The 22338-nt window shown below is 38.7% G+C and overlaps 1 protein-coding gene across 1 annotated transcript; it reads left to right on the top strand.

Moving 5' to 3' along the window:
* The first annotated feature begins 2585 nt into the window (after window positions 1-2585).
* Window positions 2586-22317, top strand: LOC132896100 (fibronectin type III domain-containing protein 7-like). Its single transcript, XM_060936817.1, has 14 exons — window positions 2586-2698; window positions 2808-2820; window positions 3135-3398; window positions 4310-4570; window positions 8224-8481; window positions 9931-10185; window positions 10561-10815; window positions 10907-11167; window positions 11247-11504; window positions 13610-13864; window positions 14128-14388; window positions 18395-18424; window positions 20859-20896; window positions 21755-22317. The coding sequence occupies exons 1-13, from the start codon at window positions 2645-2647 to the stop codon at window positions 20888-20890; spliced, it is 2457 nt and encodes an 818-aa protein (XP_060792800.1). The 5' UTR covers window positions 2586-2644; the 3' UTR covers window positions 20891-20896; window positions 21755-22317.
* The last annotated feature ends 21 nt before the right edge of the window (window positions 22318-22338 follow it).

The raw sequence follows: 22338 nt of genomic DNA, 5'->3' as shown, positions 1-22338 counted from the left end.
GCTTCACAAAGAAACAGTAAGATAAAACAGCATGAGTAGAAAGAAATAAGTCTAAGAAAAAATCATTCTAGAAATAATATTCATGTTACTATAAAATAAATACTCAATTAAGGTAAAATAGTAAAAAGTAATTGGATAAAATGGGGAATTATATAGATAATATCAATTAAATGCAGTATGTTATATAAATGTAAAAAAATTATGCTAATAAAATATTAAATGATTCCTTGTGAGAATGTACTTGGCAATTGATTCTGTTTCTGATTCTCATCTCATCTCATTATCTCTAGCCGCTTTATCCTTCTACAGGGTCGCAGGCAAGTTGGAGCCTATCCCAGCTGACTACGGGCGAAAGGCGGGGTACACCCTGGACAAGTCGCCAGGTCATCACAGGGCTGACACATAGACACAGACAACCATTCACACTCACATTCACACCTACAGGCAATTTAGAGTCACCAGTTAACCTAACCTGCATGTCTTTGGACTGTGGGGGAAACCGGAGCACCCGGAGGAAACCCACGCGGACACGGGGAGAACATGCAAACTCCACACAGAAAGGCCCTCGCCGGCCCCGGGGCTCGAACCCAGACCTTCTTGCTGTGAGGCGACAGCGCTAACCACTACACCACCGTGCCGCCTGTTTCTGATTCTGATAAAACAAAAATATTTAAGCAAAAACAATCTGAAGAAAAATAACAAACACTTTCCAGCTTAAGTTCACAAAACTTTCATTTGATTAAAGTCTGATTAGGATCTACAACCTCAATTCCAATAAAGTTCGGACGCTGTGTAAACTGGAAATAAAAACAGAATGTGATAATTTGCAAATCATGGAAACCCTATATATCATTAAAAATGGTACAAAGACAACACATCAGATATTGAAACTGAGAAATTTTATTGTTTTTTGAAAAATATATGCTCATTTTGAATTTGATGTCAGCAACACATTTAAAAAAAATTGGGACAGGGACATGTTTACCACTGTGTTGCATCACCTCTACTTTTAACAGCACTCTGTAAACATTTGGGAACTGAGGAGACCAATTACTGTAGTTTTGATACAGAAATGTTGTCCCATTCTTGACTTCAGGCAGGCCAGTTTAGCACCCAGACTCTTTTACAATGGAGTCATGCAGTTTTAATAAGTGCAGAAAGCGGTTTGGCATTGTCTTGCTGAAAGAAGGAAGGCCTTCCCTGAAAAAGATTTTGTCTGGATGGCAGCATATTGCTCTGAAATGTGTATATATCGTTCAGCCTTAATGATGCCTTCCCAGATGTACAAGCTACCCATGTCATGTACACTAATGCACCCTCATACCATCACAGATGCTGGCTTTTGAACTGTGCACTGATAACAAGCCGGATGGTCCCTCTCCTCTTTAGCCTGGAGGACATGGTGTCCATGATTTCTAAAAAGAATGTCTACTTTTGATTCGTCAGACCTCGGGACAATTTTCCATTTCACCTCAGTCCATTGTAAAAGAGCTCGGGCCCAGAGAAGGTGGTGGTGTTTCTGGATATTGTTTATGTCTTGTTTTAACTTGCATTTGTGGATGCAGTAATGAACTGTTTTCAGAGACGATGGTTTTCTGAAGTGTTCCTGAGCCCATACAGTGATTTCCACTACAGACACGTGTCTGCTTTTAATGCAGTGTCTCCTGAGGGCCTGAAGATCACAGGCATCCAATACCAGTTTTCAGCCTTGTCTCTGGCATACAGAGATTTCTCTAGATTCTCTGAATCTTTTAATGATATTGTGTACCATAGATGATGTGATCCCCAAATTGTTTGCAATTTTAAATTGAGGAATGTTATTCTAAATTGTTGCACCGTTTGCCCATGCAGTCTTTCACAGAGCAGTGAACCCCTCACCATCTTTACTTCTGAGAGACTCCGCCTCTCTGGGATGCTCTTTTTATACCCAATCATGATACTGACCTGTTCACAATTAACCTAATTAGTTTTTTTGTTTTGTTATTTTTTAGCATTACACAACTTTTTTAGTCTTTTGTTGCCTCTGTCCCAGCTTTTTTTGAAACATGTTGCTGACATCAAATTCAAAATGAGCATAAATTTTATTATTTTTTTAAAATTCTCAGTTTCAACAATTGATATGTTGTCTTTGTACTATTTTCAATGAAATATAGAGTTTCCATGATTTGCAAATCTTCACGTTCTGTTTTTATTTGTTTTACACAGTGTCCCAATTATGGAATGAAGGTTGTACTGTTTTTTTTGTTTGTTTTTTGGGGGGAGGGTTTCACAGAATGTAGCCCTTTGTCTATTATAAAAACCATGATAAGAACAATGTTCCATATATAACCACTGATAATAATTATATCTTAATTTTAAATTGCTATATATTGTTTTTTTTATTGATGGATTTATTTACATAATTTATTAGAGCAACCAAACTGTAGACCTCTTCCTCTGTCTTGTTCACCTGCCTTCAGGTGTTGAACTCCTTCACCTCTGATTGGTTGGTTTACCCAAGGGGTGGGTCTAAGCTCAGGTATTTCAACAAATGGCAAGAAAAAAAACAGTATACATACTGAAGCCTGAGACGAGAGAGAGCTAGCAGAATATAACACGGATAATAGATACAGCTTGATAAGACTCAGGCAGGATTGTGAAGAGAATGGGATTCAGTGGTGTGATGTTGTGGATGCTTTTGCTTGGAATTGCTGCACAGGTACTTTGTGATTATTAAGCATAATAAATAACAGTATGTTTGAGTGAATTGATGCTAGCATTGTAAAATTATTAATATTTTCCATTTAATTTTTTTTTTCTGTTTGCAGAATGTTGTACAAGGTAAGATTCAATTTTGTGTGCTTTTTTTGTGAGAAGACAATTAAAAAAATCCTGGTTTAATAAAAAATGAATAGAGGGATAATTTTAGGATAATACATGAAATAAATTAGTTAATAAATTAATTTAAATAAATGCTATTTATCCCCCAAGAATTTGCATTGCCAACAGAGTTCAGTTGTTTTACATCTCGTTGTCTCCAAGTATAAATTCAGCTCTTTTGCTCTTTCTCTTTTCTCCATGTCTCTCTCCTTGTTTCTCTCTGTGTCTCTCTCTCTCCCTGTGTTTCTTTCCATGTCTCCTTCTTACCCCTTCAGGAGATGATCTAACCATCAGCGTGTATACAGTCACCTCTAAAAGTGCAGTGCTGACCTGGAGTAAATATGTAGGCTCATCCTCATACAGACTCACAGCATCACCTCGCAACTCTCCCGATCCGTCCGTTTTCAGCAGCTTCAGCCAGAACACAGTCATGGGTTCCATCAGCACTCTGTCCCCCAACACTAATTACATTTTTAAAGTGGAGGCACTGGACAGTTCCATGAGTGTGCTGGCTCAAAACAGCGTGAACGGATGCACTGGTATATACAACATTTTTCATTGTAAAATAAAAAAAAGATCAGAAAATTCTATTTACTTGCAGCTAGCTCACATTATATCTCAGGCCAGTTAGTTGCCAAATACTCTATTAAAGTGATTAGAACATGTTAAAGGAATATTCCAGAGTTTTGAAATGTTTCTGTGCATTAAAAAAAAGAAAAGAACAGAAAGAAGTAGCTCATTCAGATCATGTCTAAGGGCAATTGATGAATGCATTGGAACTGTCATTAGAACATGTTAAAGGAATACTTATAACAAAAGTCTAAGGCCAGTTGTTGATTTCATTATTATTGTGAATGTGACATAAAATTAATACTTCAGTGTTTTGTGTTGATTTTTTTTTAAAAGCTAATCTCTCTCGCTCGCATCTGTAGTTTATGTGTGATTACTACAGAGAAGGATTTTGGCATGTTTATGTGTACTGAGAAAAGAGAAAACCCTCTTTACTTATAATAAAAATCTAAGGGCAGTTGTTCAAGATTATCAGTAAATGTTTAAAATACATGAATATGTGATTTAAACTCTAAATTACTGTTACACTTTCATCAGAATTATACAGAGTTAGACCTTATTTTTATTTATTTTTTAATATTTTGCAAAAAATACGTACATTGAATAATTTTTTTTCAATTGCCCTTTGATGTCCATTAGTGGATATTTTTCATTACAGGGAAACATGCTGAAATTCTTGTCATGGTAATCAAACATACAGTACAGATTCTGTGCATAGAGACTGAAAAATATTTGGCGCACCCCTTTAATTAGTTTTAAAGCATCTATTATATATTACATTTCATTAAAAAAAAGCTTCTTCTTCTTCTTAAACATTTTGAATTTAATTCATTTTTTACCCACAATGTTGCTAAGAATATTTTTGCGTATAATTGTCCAGCTTCTGATGTCCCCATCATCACTGCGGCTTCCTCCAAACAGAGCCAAAGCATCACAGTAGAGTTCACACAAGTCTCAGGTGCCTCTTCGTACATCCTGCGCACAGAGACCAGCAACGGCTCCTTCATGTCAGAGACGTCTGTGCCAGGCTCTCCAGGGACGGTGTCCAGTTTGCAGCCTTACACCGACTACACTCTGAGCGTCATGTCCGTCAACAGTTGTGGCAGAAGCCAGCCTTCATCCACAGTCCAAGCAAAGACAGGTATTCTTCCTTCTCTGTCCACACTCTAAAAGAAAAGAAAAAAAAGAAAATCCTCCTCTCGTCAAAAGAAACAGCCCATTCATGTATGCACACTGTCAGCCATTCTCAAGGCCTCAGGCCCCTGTGGTCACCTGATCTCCTCGCTGAGTTAAAAAGAGGGATCAGGATGTGGCTCATATTTGACCTCCAGGGCATAAGTGTGTGTGTGAGTGTTCCATTTTTTTTTTCAAATGGTTCCTATAATACGTACCATCAGGTGGATGCTCTTAAGTTACAGCACCCACACTTGTCCGGCAGGTGAACAGTGAAAGAAGCTAAACCTCAGAATTATGTCAGATTATCTCATGGGATGGGGCGGTAGCACTTAATGTCACGTCAATGGTGGCACTCTGATTATGAGAAGGTAACCTGTAGGAAGGAGTGATTTCAGGTTACAATGGGACAGTATTGTTTACAGCCACACTATTCAAGCATGTTGAGAATAAAGTAGTTTAAAGCTGGCAATGAGCACAACAGCAACATTAATCTGTGCACCGAGTGGAATCTTTATTGGCATGACCATCATTATATGATAATTATGACAAAAATGTCCATTATACGATTCTTTTAATAGGATGTTCCACTAGCTCGATATTATTGAGTCCAGAGGCACTAACGAAGGCTGACATGGTGTTTAATTTGAGAGAACAGAATGTAAAAGTGTGATATCATTGTTTTATTTTGTGGTTGTTTTTATCCCCCCAGCATATATTGCGGGGGAATATAGTTATTGCTCTGTCCGTCTGTCTGTCTGTCCGTCTGTAAACATTTTAGTTTCTGGAGCATAACTCAAAAACTATGAGGATTTTTTTTTTTCATGAAACCTGGCAGTTATGTTATGTGACTAGAGGAGTTGTGCCTTTTGACATTTTGGGATTTCTGTGATTTTTATTTTTTCCATATTTCCATGGCAACCAATTCAACTTAGGAAAATTTGGAGTGGGGTTTCATGTGGGAGCCGGGGTGATATGTCATCTCCTGATGACTCTTGTTTTGTTTTTTGTATTTTGGCACAGTGTAGGGACTTCCCATGTTTATCCCTTCCCTCGCCATGGTACAAACAGATACAAAAACAGATAGAGATACAAAAGAAGGCACACTATTCACCCCCTTTTTATCCCCCGCTGGCCGAAAGGCCCGAAGGGGGATTATGTCATAGCATGTCCGTCTGTCCTGGGAAGGGTGCTCACCTACTGAAATCAACTCCTCTCACAACTTTTGGAGGAATTTCACAAAACTTGGCAGGATTCTTTGTTATATGTCGGTAATGCGCATATTGTAATTTTGTTAAATTCAGCCACATTTTACCAGAGTTACAGCCCTTGATTAACAAAATTTGACAATTTCATGAGAGTGTGTTTTCCTTCTGAAATCAACTCCTCTCACAATTTGTGGAGGAATTTCACGAAAGTTGGCAAAAGGCCTTCTTATATGTCGGTAATACGCATTTTGTTATTTTGTTCAATTCAGTTGCATTTTACCAGAGTTGTGGCCTTTGAATAACAACCTTGTACTTTCACAGTTTCATGAAGGTGTGCTTGCCTTCTGATATCAACTCCTCTCACAATTTTTGGATGAATTTCTCAAAGCTTGGCAAAAGGCCTTCTTATATGTCGGTAATACGCAGATTGCGATTTAATTTCATTTGTAAAAATTTTACCAGGGGCGGCACAGTGGTGTAGTGGTTAGCGCTGTCGCCTCACAGCAAGAAAGTCCTGGGTTCGAGCCCCGGGGCCGGCGAGGGCCTTTCTGTGCGGAGTTTGCATGTTCTCCCCGTGTCCGCGTGGGTTTCCTCCGGGTGCTCCGGTTTCCCCCACAGTCCAAAGACATGCAGGTTAGGTTAACTGGTGACTCTAAATTGACCGTAGGTGTGAATGTGAGTGTGAATGGTTGTCTGTGTCTATGTGTCAGCCCTGTGATGACCTGGCGACTTGTCCAGGGTGTACCCCGCCTTTCGCCCATAGTCAGCTGGGATAGGCTCCAGCTTGCCTGCGACCCTGTAGAAGGATAAAGCGGCTAGAGATAATGAGATGAGATGAAATTTTACCAGAGTTTTGACCCTTGATTAAATAACTTGTACCTTGACAATTTCATGAGGGTGCATATTCTTCTGAAATCAACTCCTCTCACAATTTGTGGAGGAATTTCACCAAACTTGGCAAAAGGCTTTGTTAAATGACAGTTATACACATATTGAAATTTGGTTTAATTTGGGCAAATTTTACCAGAGTTATGCCCTTGATTATTAACAAACTTGTACTTTGGCAATTTCATCAAGGTGTGCTTGCTTTCTGAAATCAACTTCCCTCACAATTTTTATCCCCCACTGGCCGAAAGGCCCGAAGGGGGATTATGTCGTGGCGATGTCCGTCCATCTGTCCATCCGTCCTGGGAAGGGTACTCACCTTCTGAAATCAAATCCTCTCACAATTTTTGGAGAAATTTCACAAAATTTGATAGGATTCTTTGTTATATGTCGGTAATACGCATATTGTAATTTCATTCAATTTGGTTGCATTTTACCAGTTATGGCATCGTTGCTAGCAGAGGATATTGTGCTCTCAGAACACTCTTGTTTTTTAGCTTGTCAGAAGGGTTTATTGGGCATCTGGTTGAGACAAGAGGTTTTTACTTTGTGAACTGTCAGATATGAAGTTCTCAAAAAAGTTGTTAACATTAACATACAGTGTTCATTGACTCATCTTTAGTAACTGCCTGGTCAGGGTATAGTTGTTTAAATTAGGCTACTATTAGGGAAACAACCATGAGCTGGCCTAGTGATTAGTGTGTCCATCTCTTGACTGGGAGATCACAAGTTCTACTCATGGTCGGGTCATACTAAAGACCATCATAAAAATGGTACCTACTGCTATCTGACGAGGCGCCACAATACAGATGTGAGTAGGGAGTCAAACTCTTGTGGTTGCCAGAGGACCAGCACTGTAACCTTAGTTGAGTAATAGGTGAGAGGCTGAGCCCTATGGAGATTGGCGCCACCCAATGCAATAAGTGCCTGGTTAGTACTGGGATGGGAGACTGCCTGGGAAGATCTGCTCCTGGCACAGGAGGTGGCTGGACTATTAGGGAAACAGGAAGCAGGAAAATGATTATATATCATATCATTTCACTTTACTTCAATCATGAAATGAAGCAGGAAGACAAACACGAGTCACTGAGGTGACACTGATATACCATTACCCATGTCTACGCTAATTCTAAATTCTTAATAGTTACCTAGAGACCACATGTGAAGTATGATGTTCCACAGTATATAACTTGTGTGTTCAAGTTATACAAGATGCATATAACAGCCACATGATAATAATTCGTGGTCATGAGATATTTCATTTGTGGCCTTGAAATATTAACTCAATATATTTATTCCTGGCCATGTATTTAAAAAATTTTATCAATAACCTTGTCACTTTATCACCACTTTTTTCAGGAATTTCTTATATCCTTTGCACTTTGAGTTTATCCCATGACTTCTAATGAATATTCAATGAATTACACTGACCCTGTGTGTGTGTGTGTGTGTGTGTGTGTGTGTGTGTGTGTGTGTGTGTGTGTGTGTGTGTGTGTGTGTGTGTGTGTGTGTGTGTGTGTGTGATTAGTTTTGGCTGCTCCTCTACTAAACAGCAGCTCCCCCAGTAACAGTAGCATCGTGGTGACCTGGGCTCCAGTACCAAATGCTGTGCTGTACAGCGTGAGCATTATTCGTGATGACTCATACCAACAGAGTCGCCTCAACACCAGCAACACCAACGTGACCTTCAGCAACCTGGAGGCCGGCACTAACTACTGCATCAAAGCTAATGCTTGGAGCCCACTAAGTGTGCCTGGGGATGACTACACCATCTGCCAGATCACCCGTAAGTCAGAGGAGGTTATCAGAAGTGTGCTTTGTTAATTTTGTACTGGAGCTAACAAGTAAACAAGTAAAGAGGATCGCTTAGCCTTTAGTAGATTTTCAAAACAATATAGAAATACAGTGTATTTAGTGTTACTAGAGTTACTGTGACCAAACCAAAGGTGATTATTTTATAATAACAGCATATCACTGAGTGTTTTATTCCTCTTATATCACAGCAGTGTGCCAATGATTATATCTAAATATTTTTTGTGTGAAATGATGACACGTATGTTTTCACCAATTAAAGTAACATATACTATTATGTAACATCCATAAAACATGTTCCTGGCATCATTTTCTTGCATCTAATAAGACAAAACAGTGTATGTCATATTACCAAGAAATCATAAATTCCTTCATCCTGAAGACTTTTCCGTGATGGAAAACATACTGACTGATGCAAAGTGCTGACACAGGAGACTCCTCTCATAAATGTTCCATAAATAATCGCCTCCTTCCAAAAACTTCACCATATCAAATTTGATATATACATGTGTTTATTATTAGTTTTGGATTAGGAAGAGTATCCACCAGTCAAGTCCATGTGTAATTTGTTACTATAGAAATAATAACCTATGAGAACAAGTACATTAAAGGAGAACTGAAGGCAAATTTTTTATTATCAAAATTCTATTTATCTCATTTTATTAAATATAGGAATGCATTTTGATAGCTATTTTGTCGCTGCTATAGCAAGTTATGAGTGTTTGAAATATGCTCTGTAATATATCAGTCCATAGGTCAAAGCAATGGCCATAAACAAGATTTGTTGAGACCTGTGCGAGACATCGTAGGACGGAAGTAAAACGTACAGCGGAAATCAAAGTGACCGACATCTGCCAACGTTGTCAAAAGACACACGCCCCCTCTTTCGAATGCTGATGTAATCAAGCCGGAAGTTTTGTTTGTTTTGATAGCAATCAGGAAAGTTTGAAGAAAGTAGGCAGTAATTGTCATTTAAACTTGTTTTTGTGCAATATTTTGTTTGGAAAACAGTTCATTTGGTGGAATAAATGTGACACAAGATGCCGAGGACACTTGGCTGACACTTCACGTTTTGAAGTCTCGCACAAGTCTCGTGAAGATCGTGCGGATAAGTAACATCTGCCGTGGACCAAACGGACTACATTCAACATGGCTAAAAACCTAATAGGCCAATAAGTATAATATTTAATTGCAATTAATTGCCAATACGAGTCATGATATAAGGTTATTAAAACTGAAAATGTAATTGAATAACACGTTAATTAAGAAATAAAGCAAGTTTAAAAACGACTTCAGTTCTCCTTTAATATAAACCGACTATCAGAGCTGCTGTTACAGATAATTAATCAATGCCTGGTATAATTTACCTCTTTAGATAGTAAATATAAATGGACTACATATTTTAATAAGTCTGTGTCCACAGGTCCCCCTCCACCTCAGTCCATTGTACTGCTGACCACGATAGTGAACAATGTCATGGGTCTGTCGGTGTCCTGGAATCCTGCTCAGGGAGCCAGTTGGTACATAGCCGTGAGCTCGACTGGACTGAACTGCTCGTCTGCATCAACTTCCTGTACTCTGAGCCCACTGAGCTGTGGACAGATTCATTATATCTCTGTTACTGCTTTCAACCAAGCTGGACCCAGCCAATCCTCAGAGTCTCAGCGTTACATTTCATGTGAGTGCTTCTGTTTGGATGAACATGCTTCTGGCTAGAGTGTGGACTGTGCGAAGTTTGGAGTTGTCGGCAAAAGCCACGGAATATATTATCAGCTGACTATTATGTGTGTACTCTGAAATCAACTATTAAGCATGCATTCACTGAATATGCACTCACTGAATATTATCTTGTCTTTTCACCTCGGTCTGATATTTTTAAATTTCTGACTAGAGCAGAATGTTGTTCCCAACTAACTGGATTTTCATGAACACTGTCCCTCATTTCCTTTCTAAATGCTCCTGTGAATGAGTTACCACTGTCCATTTTATTATAAAATTGTCACGTTATAAAAACTGACCCATGAACACACCAATGTCTTCCTCTGTTTCTCAGTCCCATGTCCTCCAGAGCCAGTCCATGTGAATGACATTGGAAATGGTAACTGCTCCCTGTCCTGGAACTCTGTGTCTTACGTGGACTATTACACCGCCTTCAGCAAGAGAGACGATGGTATCGAAGAGATGTGTAACTCCATGGGCACTTCCTGTAACTTCAGCTGCCACTGTGGCTACTCGTATATCATGAGCGTGTTTGCTAATAACCAAGCTGGAGCCAGTCCTCCAGGACGCATCCTAAATCAAACCACCTGTATGTAGAATCCAAAGACAGTCACATACGGTATACCATCCAAAGCAACCTACACAGCTCATGTTTCTGTTTTATCCCATCCTCCCCATAGTGTCATGCTGCCCAGAGAACTTGGTTGTGTCAGCAATTTCCTGGGAGTCCCTGATGATGACATGGACAGCAGTGCGTGGGGCAGACATGTACAAGGTGCAAGCTGTGGACTCTTCTAACAACGCAGTGCTGTGTAATGACACTTCGCCTGTGTGTGTGCTCTCTGGTCTCAACTGCAACACCAGGTACAATGTCCTTGTCTTTCCCTGCAATGAAGCACGCGGATGTAATCATTCCTGCAGCCCCCAGACACAAGAAACAGGTAAAAAGCAAACACACACTCTACTGTATTGTACTCTGTATTCTTATTTATAAAATTTCTCTCTCACGCTCTCTCACAGCTCCCTGTATGCCTGATAGAGTGACTGTAAGTCCAAGTAACTCTTTGTCCATCAACATCACCTGGACATCCACTAACAAAGTTGCCAACTACACGGTCACTGTGATTGGATCAGCAGATGGCCCCTTCACCTGTCAATCAAATACAACATACTGTCAGGTTAACGGATTATCTTGTGGCTCTTCCTATCAGGTCACCTCCATCGCCTCCACTGCTGCTGGACTTAGCATGCCCAGCTACAGCATCTTCTTCCAGACAGGTACAGTTTCCTTTTCAGTGGTGACTGGCTAAACTGATTTTCTGATAAAATGTTTTAATCCTAATTCAAAATGTATTCAATTTTTGAAACATTATGAATTATTTAAAAAAATGGGTTGTAATTTTGAACACAATTTTTCTTAGCACTTTCTGCTATCATTAAGAAGCAGTTTCTTATTTTTAGAGCTTTCTGTTGTCATGAAAGATGTGTTTTTTTTTGTTTTGTTATTTTTAGCTTTGTTTCCATGAGAGAAGCAGCTTGCAATTGTAATTATTTAGAGCTTTCTGTTGCCATTAAAGAGAAGGTTTGTAATTCTTTGCACTTTCTGCTGCACTAAAGAATCAATGTGTAATTTTTTAAAAATGCTTTCTGCTGTCATTAAAGGAGGAGTTTGTATTTTAATAAGTTCACTCAGTTTGTAATTTTTAGAGCTTTCTACTGCAGTGATCAGCGTAAATGAGTCCACCCCCTTTGAAAGGTAACATTTTAAACAATATCTCAATGAACACAAACAATTTCCAAAATGTTAACAAGACAAAGTTTAATATAGCATCTGTTTAACTTAGAACGTGAAAGTAAGGTTAATAACATAACTTAGATTACACATTTTTTCAGTTTTACTCAAATTAGGGTGGTGCAAAAATGAGTGCACCCCACAACAAAAACTACTACATCTAGTACTTTGTATGGCCTCCATGATTTTTAATGACAGCACCAAGTCTTCTAGGCATGAAATGAACAAGTCGGCGACATTTTGCAACATCAATCTTTTTCCATTCTTCAACAATGACCTCTTTTAGTGACTGGATGCTGGATGGAGAGTGATGCTCAACTTGTCTCTTCAGAATTCCCCAAAGAAAATAATTTCTTTACACCACAAAGGCGAAGGCTCCAAGAAGATCAGCAAAGCTTTACTTATCAGTCAGAACACTAGCAAAAGTGGTACAAAAATTTAAGAAAGATGGAACTGCAACCGTCTCACAGAGATGTCCAGGTCGTCCACGGAAGTTAACACCTCGACAGGAGCGTCTTCTGATGAGAAGGGTTGCAGAAAATCGGCATGCAAGTTCACTGCAGTTATCTAAAGAAGTAGAAAGCCAAACTGGGGTGACTATTTCCCATGACACAATACGGCGTACACTGCAGAGGAATGGCATGCATGGATGTCGTCCATGAAAGAAGCCTCTCCTAAAGCCCAGGCACAAAAAAGCCTGCCTAGAGTTTGCCAGGGCCCATGCTGACAAAGATGAAGACTACTGGGACTCTATACTCTGGAGTGATGAGACCAAGATCAATGTTTTCGGAACTGATGGCTTCAAAACTGTATGACATCGTAAAGGTGAGGAATACAAAGAAAAATGCATGGTGCCTACAGTGAAACATGGTGGTGGCAGTGTCCTTATGTGGGGCTGCATGAGTGCTGCTGGTGTCAGGGAGCTGCATTTCATTGATGGCATCATGAATTCACAGATGTATTGCTCTATACTGAAAGAGAAGATGCTACCGTCACTCCGTGCCCTTGGTCGTCATGCACTTTTCCAACATGACAATGATCCTAAACACACATCTAAGGCCACTGTTGGATTTCTGATGAAGAACAGGGTGAAAGTGATTCAGTGGCCAAGTATGTCTCCTGATCTGAACCCAATCGAACACCTATGGGGAATTCTGAAGAGACAAGTTGAGCATCACTTTCCATCCAGCATCCAGTCACTAAAAGAGATCATTGTTGAAGAATGGAAAAAGATTGATGTTGCAAAATGTCACCAACTTTTTCATTCCATGCCTAGAAGACTTGGTGCTGTCATTAAAAATCATGGAGGCCATACAAAGTACTAGATGTAGTAGTTTTTGTTGTGGGGTGTACTCATTTTTGCACCACCCTAATTTGAGTAAAACTGAAAAAATGTGTAATCTAAGTTATATTATTAATCTTACTTTCACGTTCTAAGTTAAACAGATGTTATATTCAACTTTGTCTTGTCAACATTTTGGAAATTGTTTGTGTTCATTGAGATTGTTTAAAATGTTACTTTTCAAAGGGGGTGTACTCATTTACGCTCAGCACTGTATCATTAAAAAGTTTGCCTCTCCTCCTTCTCCAGCTCCGTGTTGTCCAGCCACTTTGAACGTCACTCAGGTGACCCAGGCGATGAGTAATGTTACCTGGTCAGCTGCTCAGGGAGCTCAGTTTTTTATGGCATCACTGACCTCATCGCGAGGCAACGCCACGTGTCGCACCATGCAGACCAAGTGCCTGATGGGTTGCATCACTTGTGGAACAAACTACACTGTCTCACTACAGGCCATCAACTCCAAGGGAAACACAGCAGTATGCATGTACCATGGCTTCTCCACCAGTGAGTTACATGGCTTTATTGGTTGAAAAATTGCCCACCATTAGCCAAACAGCTTTCACCAGAGTTATTGTGGTCATAGAACTTTAATATTATGTCCAGATAGCTACACTCTAGCATTGAAAATGAGCATATAGAAATTAGCCATTGGAGGGTGATGTTTGTCAATTGGCATTTGGGCCTTGATGATCAAAATAAATTTCAGTGTTTTCTGTTATTAAAAGGAAGAAAGTATCCAATTTAAGAGTGCTTAACTCCCTGTCCAGGTGAGTGCTGTCCTTCAAGAATCCGTCTTTATACACGCTTCAATAATACTCTGCGTGTTTCATGGTGGTCCTCGAGCTCCCTCAGTAACTTCACAGCCCAGGTGACAGGCGGAAGCCGGGCCCATACCTGCAGTCCAGCACCAGGAGAGAGCATGTGTGACGTGTCAGAAGTCACGTGTGGTGATGTGTACACAGTCATGGTGGCACCCATGAACCCAGATAGAACAGTGGTGCCTTTCTGTCCCAGTAGGACATACTCTGGTATGATCACTTCACTCTTCACTCTTCATGATTGAAAAGTTGCTGCTGTCATTAAGGAACTGAAATATACATAATATTACTTCACCCCACATGTGGTCGATTACACAAGGCATGTTTGATATTTGACATTTTGTAATTGTGTTTTAGATGTGATTCGGATGGTAATATAGTTCCGATTATTTTTAATACAGATCTTCTTACGAAGACAAAGGGCCTCGATTATACATCCTTTATTAAAGTTGTGTGTAAATTTATTGTGTTTCTTTGTAGGTCAAATCGAAATCCACGTTTTTATCTTCACATATACTGTGTCTCATTTATCTGGCTATGAACAGGTTTAAAGTTCAATTTAAATCTATGTGTAAATTTATGCATAAGAAGACTAACGTAAACCTTGACTTCAAGTCATATAATTCTCATGGATTACAACACTTTTATATCTGGAATATAATATTTTTAAAAGAATATTATATCAGTGGAGTTTAAATTGCTTATTTTTATTACTTTTACAGCAGTTAGCAAATACCCTCATCCAGAGTGACTTATATAAGAGCTTTGCAGTTTATCAATAACACATCCTCATGCAAGGTCACTAGATCAGGCAAGGGCGTAACTTTGTGTTCAAAGTTGGTGGGGACATTTCCAGGCACGATACTTCCCTTCAAGGGGGGTCAGGGGGCATGGTCCCCCTGGAGAAAATTTAGAAAGATCCCATTTTAAGGCTTAATTTTGATGCATTTTGAGATGCATACTATGGCCTCACTACTTTTATGAAAACCATTTCAGGGCAGGCTGTCAATGGGTATGCAGTGAAAGGCTGGAAACATGATGGACCAAACAAATGTAGAACTGGGGGGGATCCTGCCCCAGAAAATTTTGTGAATCTTCACACATAAATAAAGCAATCTGATGCACTCTGATGGGTAAAAGGTGGTAAAATACACCTACCAAATACTCTCTTGCACACTGGTTGATTGAACATACTTTACATATGAACTATATACACATTACACATTATTACTAGATTCTGTGGAAGGACTTGTGTCCTGCAGTACAACCGCTATATGAAAAAATACACAATAAACAGTATCATCTTAAAACATTCATTGCCATCTTTTTATTGTTGATTCTAGTGTCACAAAAAAAACAATAGGGCCACCAACAATGCTCAGTCAAAACAGATACAAACTAAGGGGTAAGGGATAGCACATAAACAGGACTACTCAAAACTAAACCAGGACTATACACGAGCCAGGTCTAAACCAGAACTTCAATGTTTCAGCCAGGGCAAACACGGATCACATCAGGACTAAACCAAGGCTAAACCACAAACAAGAGCAAACTAAACTAGAATTAATATAATAATAAACTAGATTATACCTGGACTAAACCAGGATTACACCAGGTCTGGGAAGAAACAGGTGTAGCAGTTTCAACAAGGCACAAATTAATAATATAATCTTACATATAAAGGAAATCTAGGTGATTTTATAATCTGTGTAATTTGTGCAAACCACAAAATGTATTTGCAAGTCAAACAATTCAATTCAAATTATTACAAAATTTAAAACATTTAAAAAAGAAACGAACATCTCAACATTAGGGACGAACATCACAATAATGTAAAAAAAAGCCTCCAGTTTACAGTTATTTAAAAAATAATAATAATTAAAAAGAAACAAAAAAATGAAACTTCCCTTGCCCTCCATGTAAGACTATGCACCACAGTATTCATTTAAAAGTACCAAACACCTTCCTTCTCCTGTCACTTACTTCCACAAACTGCTGACAAATGTCTTTAATGTTCACATTGTCCAGTTTGGTCCAATGAGTCGTTGGTTGCTACACACATAGCAGAGAGCTGCCGCCAATCAGGTTACAGCTCTCAAAACAGCAGCTAAGCGGCGGCAACAGCGGGGCTTTTCATTCATGGGATAAAACAGGGGAAAACAGTCGCGCGTGTCTCTAAACGTTCGGAAAAGGCGTGAAATGTTGGTGGGGACTGTCCCCTGCCCTGTCAAAGTTGGTGGGGAGATGTCCCCACCTGTCCTTATTAAAGTTACGCCTGTGAGATCAGGGATTAAGAGTGCCATTTTGTTTGTGAAAACCGGCCATTTTATATGATTGACATCAATTAAAGAATATAAAAAATAAGGAAAACAAGTCAACACACCCATAAATTAAGACAAATAAACTAATCATTTGATTATGATAGATAATGCTGTATAAATAGAGGATGTCTGCGCAGAGCTGTAAGCTGTAAACAAATGCCTCAATTGATGGAAGATTTAGTGTTTCATTATTATTATTAATATTATTATTAATAATAATATAATAATAATATACGGTGGTGTAGTGGTTAGCACTGTTGCCTCACAGCAAGAAGGTCCTGGGTTCGAGCCCTGTGGCCAGCGAGGGCCTTTCTGTGCGGAGTTTGCATGTTCTCCCCGTGTCTGCGTGGGTTTCCTCCGGGTGCTCCGGTTTCCCCCACAGTCCAAAGACATGCAAGTTAGGTAAACTGGTGGCTCTAAATTGACCGTAGGTGTGAATGTGAGTGTGAATGGTTGTCTGTGTCTATGTGTCAGCCCTGTGATGACCTGGCGACTTGTCCAGGGTGTACCCCGCCTCTCGCCCGTAGTCAGCTGGGATAGGCTCCAGCTTGCCTGCGACCCTGTAGAACAGGATAAAGCGGCTAGAGATAATGAGATGAGATGAGATGAGATATTATTATTATTATTAATAATAATAATAATAATAATAATAATAATAATAATATACAGTGGTGTAGTGGTTAGCACTGTTGCCTCACAGCAAGAAGGTCCTGGGTTTGAGCCCCGTGGCCAGCGAGGGCCTTTCTGTGCTGAGTTTGCATGTTCTCCCCGTGTCCGCGTGGGTTTCCTCCGGGTGCTCCGGTTTCCCCCACAGTCCAAAGACATGCAGGTTAGGCTAACTGGTGACTCTAAATTGACCGTAGGTGTGAATGTGAGTGTGAATGGTTGTCTGTGTCTATGTGTCAGCCCTGTGATGACCTGGCGACTTGTCCAGGGTGTACCCCGCCTTTCGCCCGTAGTCAGCTGGGATAGGCTCCAGCTTGCCTGCGACCCTGTACAGGATAAGTGGTTATGGATAATGGATGGATAAAAAATATTTTTAATGGCATAGAAGTGAGACAAAATCCTCTTCTGTTTTTCAGCCTTTACCTTGATGGTTCATTTTGTGCTCCCAGCTGTCTGTGTGCTTGGCCTTTTATGGAGTTTTGTGGGTGTCACTAAATGCAAATGAGCTTTGTCAGGAAGGTGATTTTCATTTACAGGTGATCAGTGTATGCACATGATTATGAAGAAAATCAGACTTTCTGGAAATTTTGTAAATACAGTGGAAAATTCTAGGTCAGTTTTGTCTTATGCAAACATTTACACCCAACTTTATTAAAGTTTGATTTTATAAATGAATGCATTTTTTGATGCATTGAGGCCCAGTGCTGATAAATGTCAATCGACCCACAAAACTCCAAAAAAGGCAAAGCTCACAGCAAGCTGAAAACAACAAAATGACAACCAAATGGTTCAAAAAGTGCTCTAGTCTCCTTGTAGGATACAAACATTTTTCTGAACTAACTGGATTGTCATGTACACTAAATTTTTTTTTGTGTGTAAAAGTTCCGGCAACAAATTTACCAATACATTTCTTTATATACAGCTTGATAAATATGATCCAAAGCATTTGAGGCAAGTCTGCAATGATTTATACATGCAGTTCACAATATGCCATCCTGGTAGCTATAAACTAACTTCCCTTACTTTTCAGCTTCAGAGCTTCAACAGAGACCTACAAAAGCATTCTTGATTGATTGACCATATCTGGGATAAAGGGGAACACTGTGTAAATGTAATATGTGACCAAATGATTCCTTGAAACAATGACATGAGGCTGTTACAAATCCATTATTAGTATTATTTGGTGCAGATAAGATAACTGATGCATCATTTTCTCCTATTTCTTTCAGTTTATTGCTCAGGCAGCGATGTCGGAATGGGTAAGACTCAGATCTTCTTTATACTGATCTTAACTAGTAAATTAGTGAGAAGCAAGAACTAACTTGTTTTGCAGTTGTTCCGCATTTTTTGAATAATATATCTATCAGTAATGCATAATTGAAATTTTGATATAAAATACCAGTTAAAAGTTCAGACACACCTCTTGATTCATATTTTTTTCTGTATTTTGACTATTTCTTACATTGTAGAACAATACTGAAGACATCAAAACTATTAAAGAACATATCGAACATATATGGAATTATGTGGTAAACAAAAAAAAGTGTTAAAAAACAAAATATGTTTCATATTTTAGATTCTTCAAAGTAGCCAGCATTTACCTTGATGACACTTTACGCACTATTGACATTACCTTAACCAGCTTCATGAGGTAGTCACCTGGAATGCTTTTCAATTAACAGATGTGCCTTGTCAAAAGTTAATTAGTGCAATTTCTTGCCTTCTTAAAGAGTTTGAGATCAAACAGTCAATAGTAAATGATAAAAATACAGTAAATAGCCCTATTCCACAACTGTAGTGATCCATATTATATCAAGAACCACTCAACTACTGTAAGTAAAGAGAAATGACATCCATCATTACTTTAATACATGAAGTGACTTTTAATTCATAAAAATATTCCTAATTATTAAATTGGAAGGCGTGTCCTAACTTTTGACTTGTACTCTATGACCTTTATGCATTTGAATCAGAACTGTGTTTCGTCTGAATAATAAACACCATACACAAAAACGTTGGAACCCTTTTTTTCAAATACAAAACTTACAGTTCTGTCATGTCCTTTTGTGTAATTTTTCCTTTGATTAGACAATATGTGGAGTTTCTCCTCCAAACACACAAGTCCTAAAAGTAGATAAAGAGAACCCAGTTAAACAAATGAGACAAAAATATTATACTTGGTCATTTATTTATTGAGGAAAATGATCCAATATTACATATCTGTGAGTGGCAAAAATATGTGAACCTTGAGGATTAGCAGTTAATTTGAAGGTGAAATTCGAGTCACGTGTTTTCAATCAGTGGGTTGACAATCAAGTGTGAGTGGGCACCCTGTTTTATTTAAAGAACAGGGATCTATCAAAGTCTGATCTTCACAACACATGTTTGTGGAAGTGTATCATGGCATGAACAAAGGAGATTTCTGAGGACCTCAGAAAAAGTGTTGTTGATGCTCATCAGGCTGGAAAAGGTTACAAAACCATCTCTAAAGAGTTTGGACTCCACCAATCCACAGTCAGACAGATTGTGTACAAATGGAGGAAATTCAAGACCATTGCTACCCTCCCCTCGAGTGGTCAACCAACAAAGATCACTCCAAGAGCAAGGCGTGTAATAGTCGGTGAGGTCACAAAGGACCCCAGGGTAACTTCTAAGCAACTGAAGGCCTCTCTCACATTGGCTAATGTTAATGTTCATGAGTCCACTGTCAGGAGAACACTGAACAACAATGGTGTGCATGGCAGAGTTGCAAGAAGAAAGCCACTGCTCTCCAAAAAGAACATTGCTTCTCGTCTGCAGTTTGCTAAAGATCACACGGACAAGCCAGAAGGCTATTGGAAAAATGTTTTGTGGGCGGATGAGACCAAAATAGAACTTTTTGGTTTAAATGAGAAGCGTTATGTTTGGAGAAAGGAAAACACTGCATTCCAGCATAAGAACCTTACCCCATCTGTTAAGCATGGTGGTGGTAGTATCATGGTTTGGGCCTGTTTTGCTGCATCTGGGCCAGGACGGCTTGCCATCATTGATGGAACAATGAATTCTGAATTATACCAGTGAATTCTAAAGGAAAATATCAGGACATCTGTCCATGAACTGAATCTCAAGGAAAGGTGGGTCATGCAGCAAGACAACAACCTTAAGCACACAAGTTGTTCTACCAAAGAATGGTTAAAGAAGAATAAAGTTAATGTTTTGGAATGGCCAAGTCAAAGTCCTGACCTTAATCCAATCAAAATGTTGTGGAAGGACCTGAAGCGAGCAGTTCATGTGAGGAAACCCACCAACATCCCAGAGTTGAAGCTGTTCTGTATGGAGGAATGGGCTAAAATTCCTCCAAGCCGGTGTGCAGGACTGATCAACAGTGACCAGAAACGTTTAGTTGCAGTTATTGCTGCACAAGGGGGTCACACCAGATACTGAAAGCAAAGGTTCACATACTTTTGCCACTCGCAGATATGTAATATTGGATCATTTTTCTCAATAAATAAATGACTAAGTATAATATTTTTGTCTCATTTGTTTAACTCTTTATCTACTTTTAGGACTTGTGTGAAAATCTGATGATGTTTTAGGTCATATTTATGCAGAAATATAGAAAATTATAAAGGGTTCACAAACTTTCAAGCACCATTGTAAATACATTATTTTAATTAACTTTCTCTCTCTCAATCTCTCTCTCTGTTTCTGCAGTACTCTATCGAGGCAAGAGAAGTCTGGATTAAGAAAGGGTAAGGACAGAATTTGTCCTTAAAAAAAGAACAAACAATTCCGAGGCATTTTAATCCTTTTTACAGACCAAACAATCTAATCTGATGATATCTGATGCATCCTATTGCCTGAGAAAAAGGTCTCCATAAATAGGTAGTGCTTTTGTGTGTTGGTGTATCTGATCAACTCTGTATTTACACCAACAAGATCCTTTGTGAACGTAGCAATAATTCACAAGAGTTGTATTTCAATCGTATGAAAAGATACCACTATTAGACCATTCAATATGACACAATAACTAGTAAAGGGAAACACACTTGTTCTAACTAGTAACAGCTCCTTCATAGGGACTTGTACAGTGGATGCTTTATATAAACAATTGTTTTCTGTCAGGAGATGTTTATCTAGCATCCATAGAAGGAGTCTCCAGTGTCAGCACTTTGTAACAGTCAGTAAGTTTTCCACCACAGGAAAGTCTTCAGGGCCCAGGAGTTTTTGGTTTCTGGGTAACATGATGGAATTTTTTTTGTCTTATTAACTTTAAGAAAGAAAAAAAGAGGGGTTGGAGATGAAATGACTGTTTCTAACTTTTATAATGTAATGTTAATAGGTGTTATCTTGTTTTGTGAACAACTATAAATGGGTAAAAAGTCTGACATATAGTATTCATTGGCTAATTGCTGTGGTACAAGAGGAATAAAACATTTCAGGACATGTTGTTCAAAGAAAATAATTCATTTCAGGATGTAAACAGTAATTCTTTTCATACTACATAAACAAGACCTGTATGAATACAGAGAAAACATCTTTGTAAGTTGTTTGTTAGGAATATATGTTTTTCTTCTGTCTTAACTGCACTATGTTCTACTCCCACACAGCTTCATCTGACATCAGACCAAAGAGCACAACTGCACACTTCTGCTTAATATCCTCAACCCCACATTAACAACTCATACTAATACACAATCCTCCTGTCATATTCAAGTGATACAGTAATTAGGATATATGTATATTGATAAGTATTTGTGCCTTAGTGCTAGACACCATGTATTTAATACCGTTCAAAGCCATTAAATGTGTGTATTCAAAGGTAATTATTAGCTCAACTACCCGAAAGCAAATGAAATCAATGTATTCATGTTATGTACGTAAAATGAGGTTTAAATTATATGGTTTATGTGTTTTATGTGTTTGTTGGGCCACACAAACTTAGCTTGGAATGTGTATTTACTGTACTTATGTCGGTAGAAATATATACCAGATTTAAATGAAATGCACATAATTCAGGTATCCCAAAATGTTCTCAGGGTAATGTCCATTTTTTTTCTTTGTTCTATTAATGCCAGAAATATGAGTATGTTTATAGAGGAGCATAGCATAACAAAAAAGTTAAATAAGAAAAGAAAAGTTAAAGCAAAGAGATCCAACTAATATGGTAATTGTCAAGACACTGAGTTGAAAT

Source organism: Neoarius graeffei, chromosome 13 (assembly GCF_027579695.1).
Source record: "Neoarius graeffei isolate fNeoGra1 chromosome 13, fNeoGra1.pri, whole genome shotgun sequence".
Taxonomy (NCBI): Eukaryota; Metazoa; Chordata; class Actinopteri; order Siluriformes; family Ariidae; genus Neoarius; species Neoarius graeffei.
The sequence above is the reverse complement of the archived record's forward strand: the minus strand, read 5'-3'. Positions and strand labels throughout refer to the sequence as shown.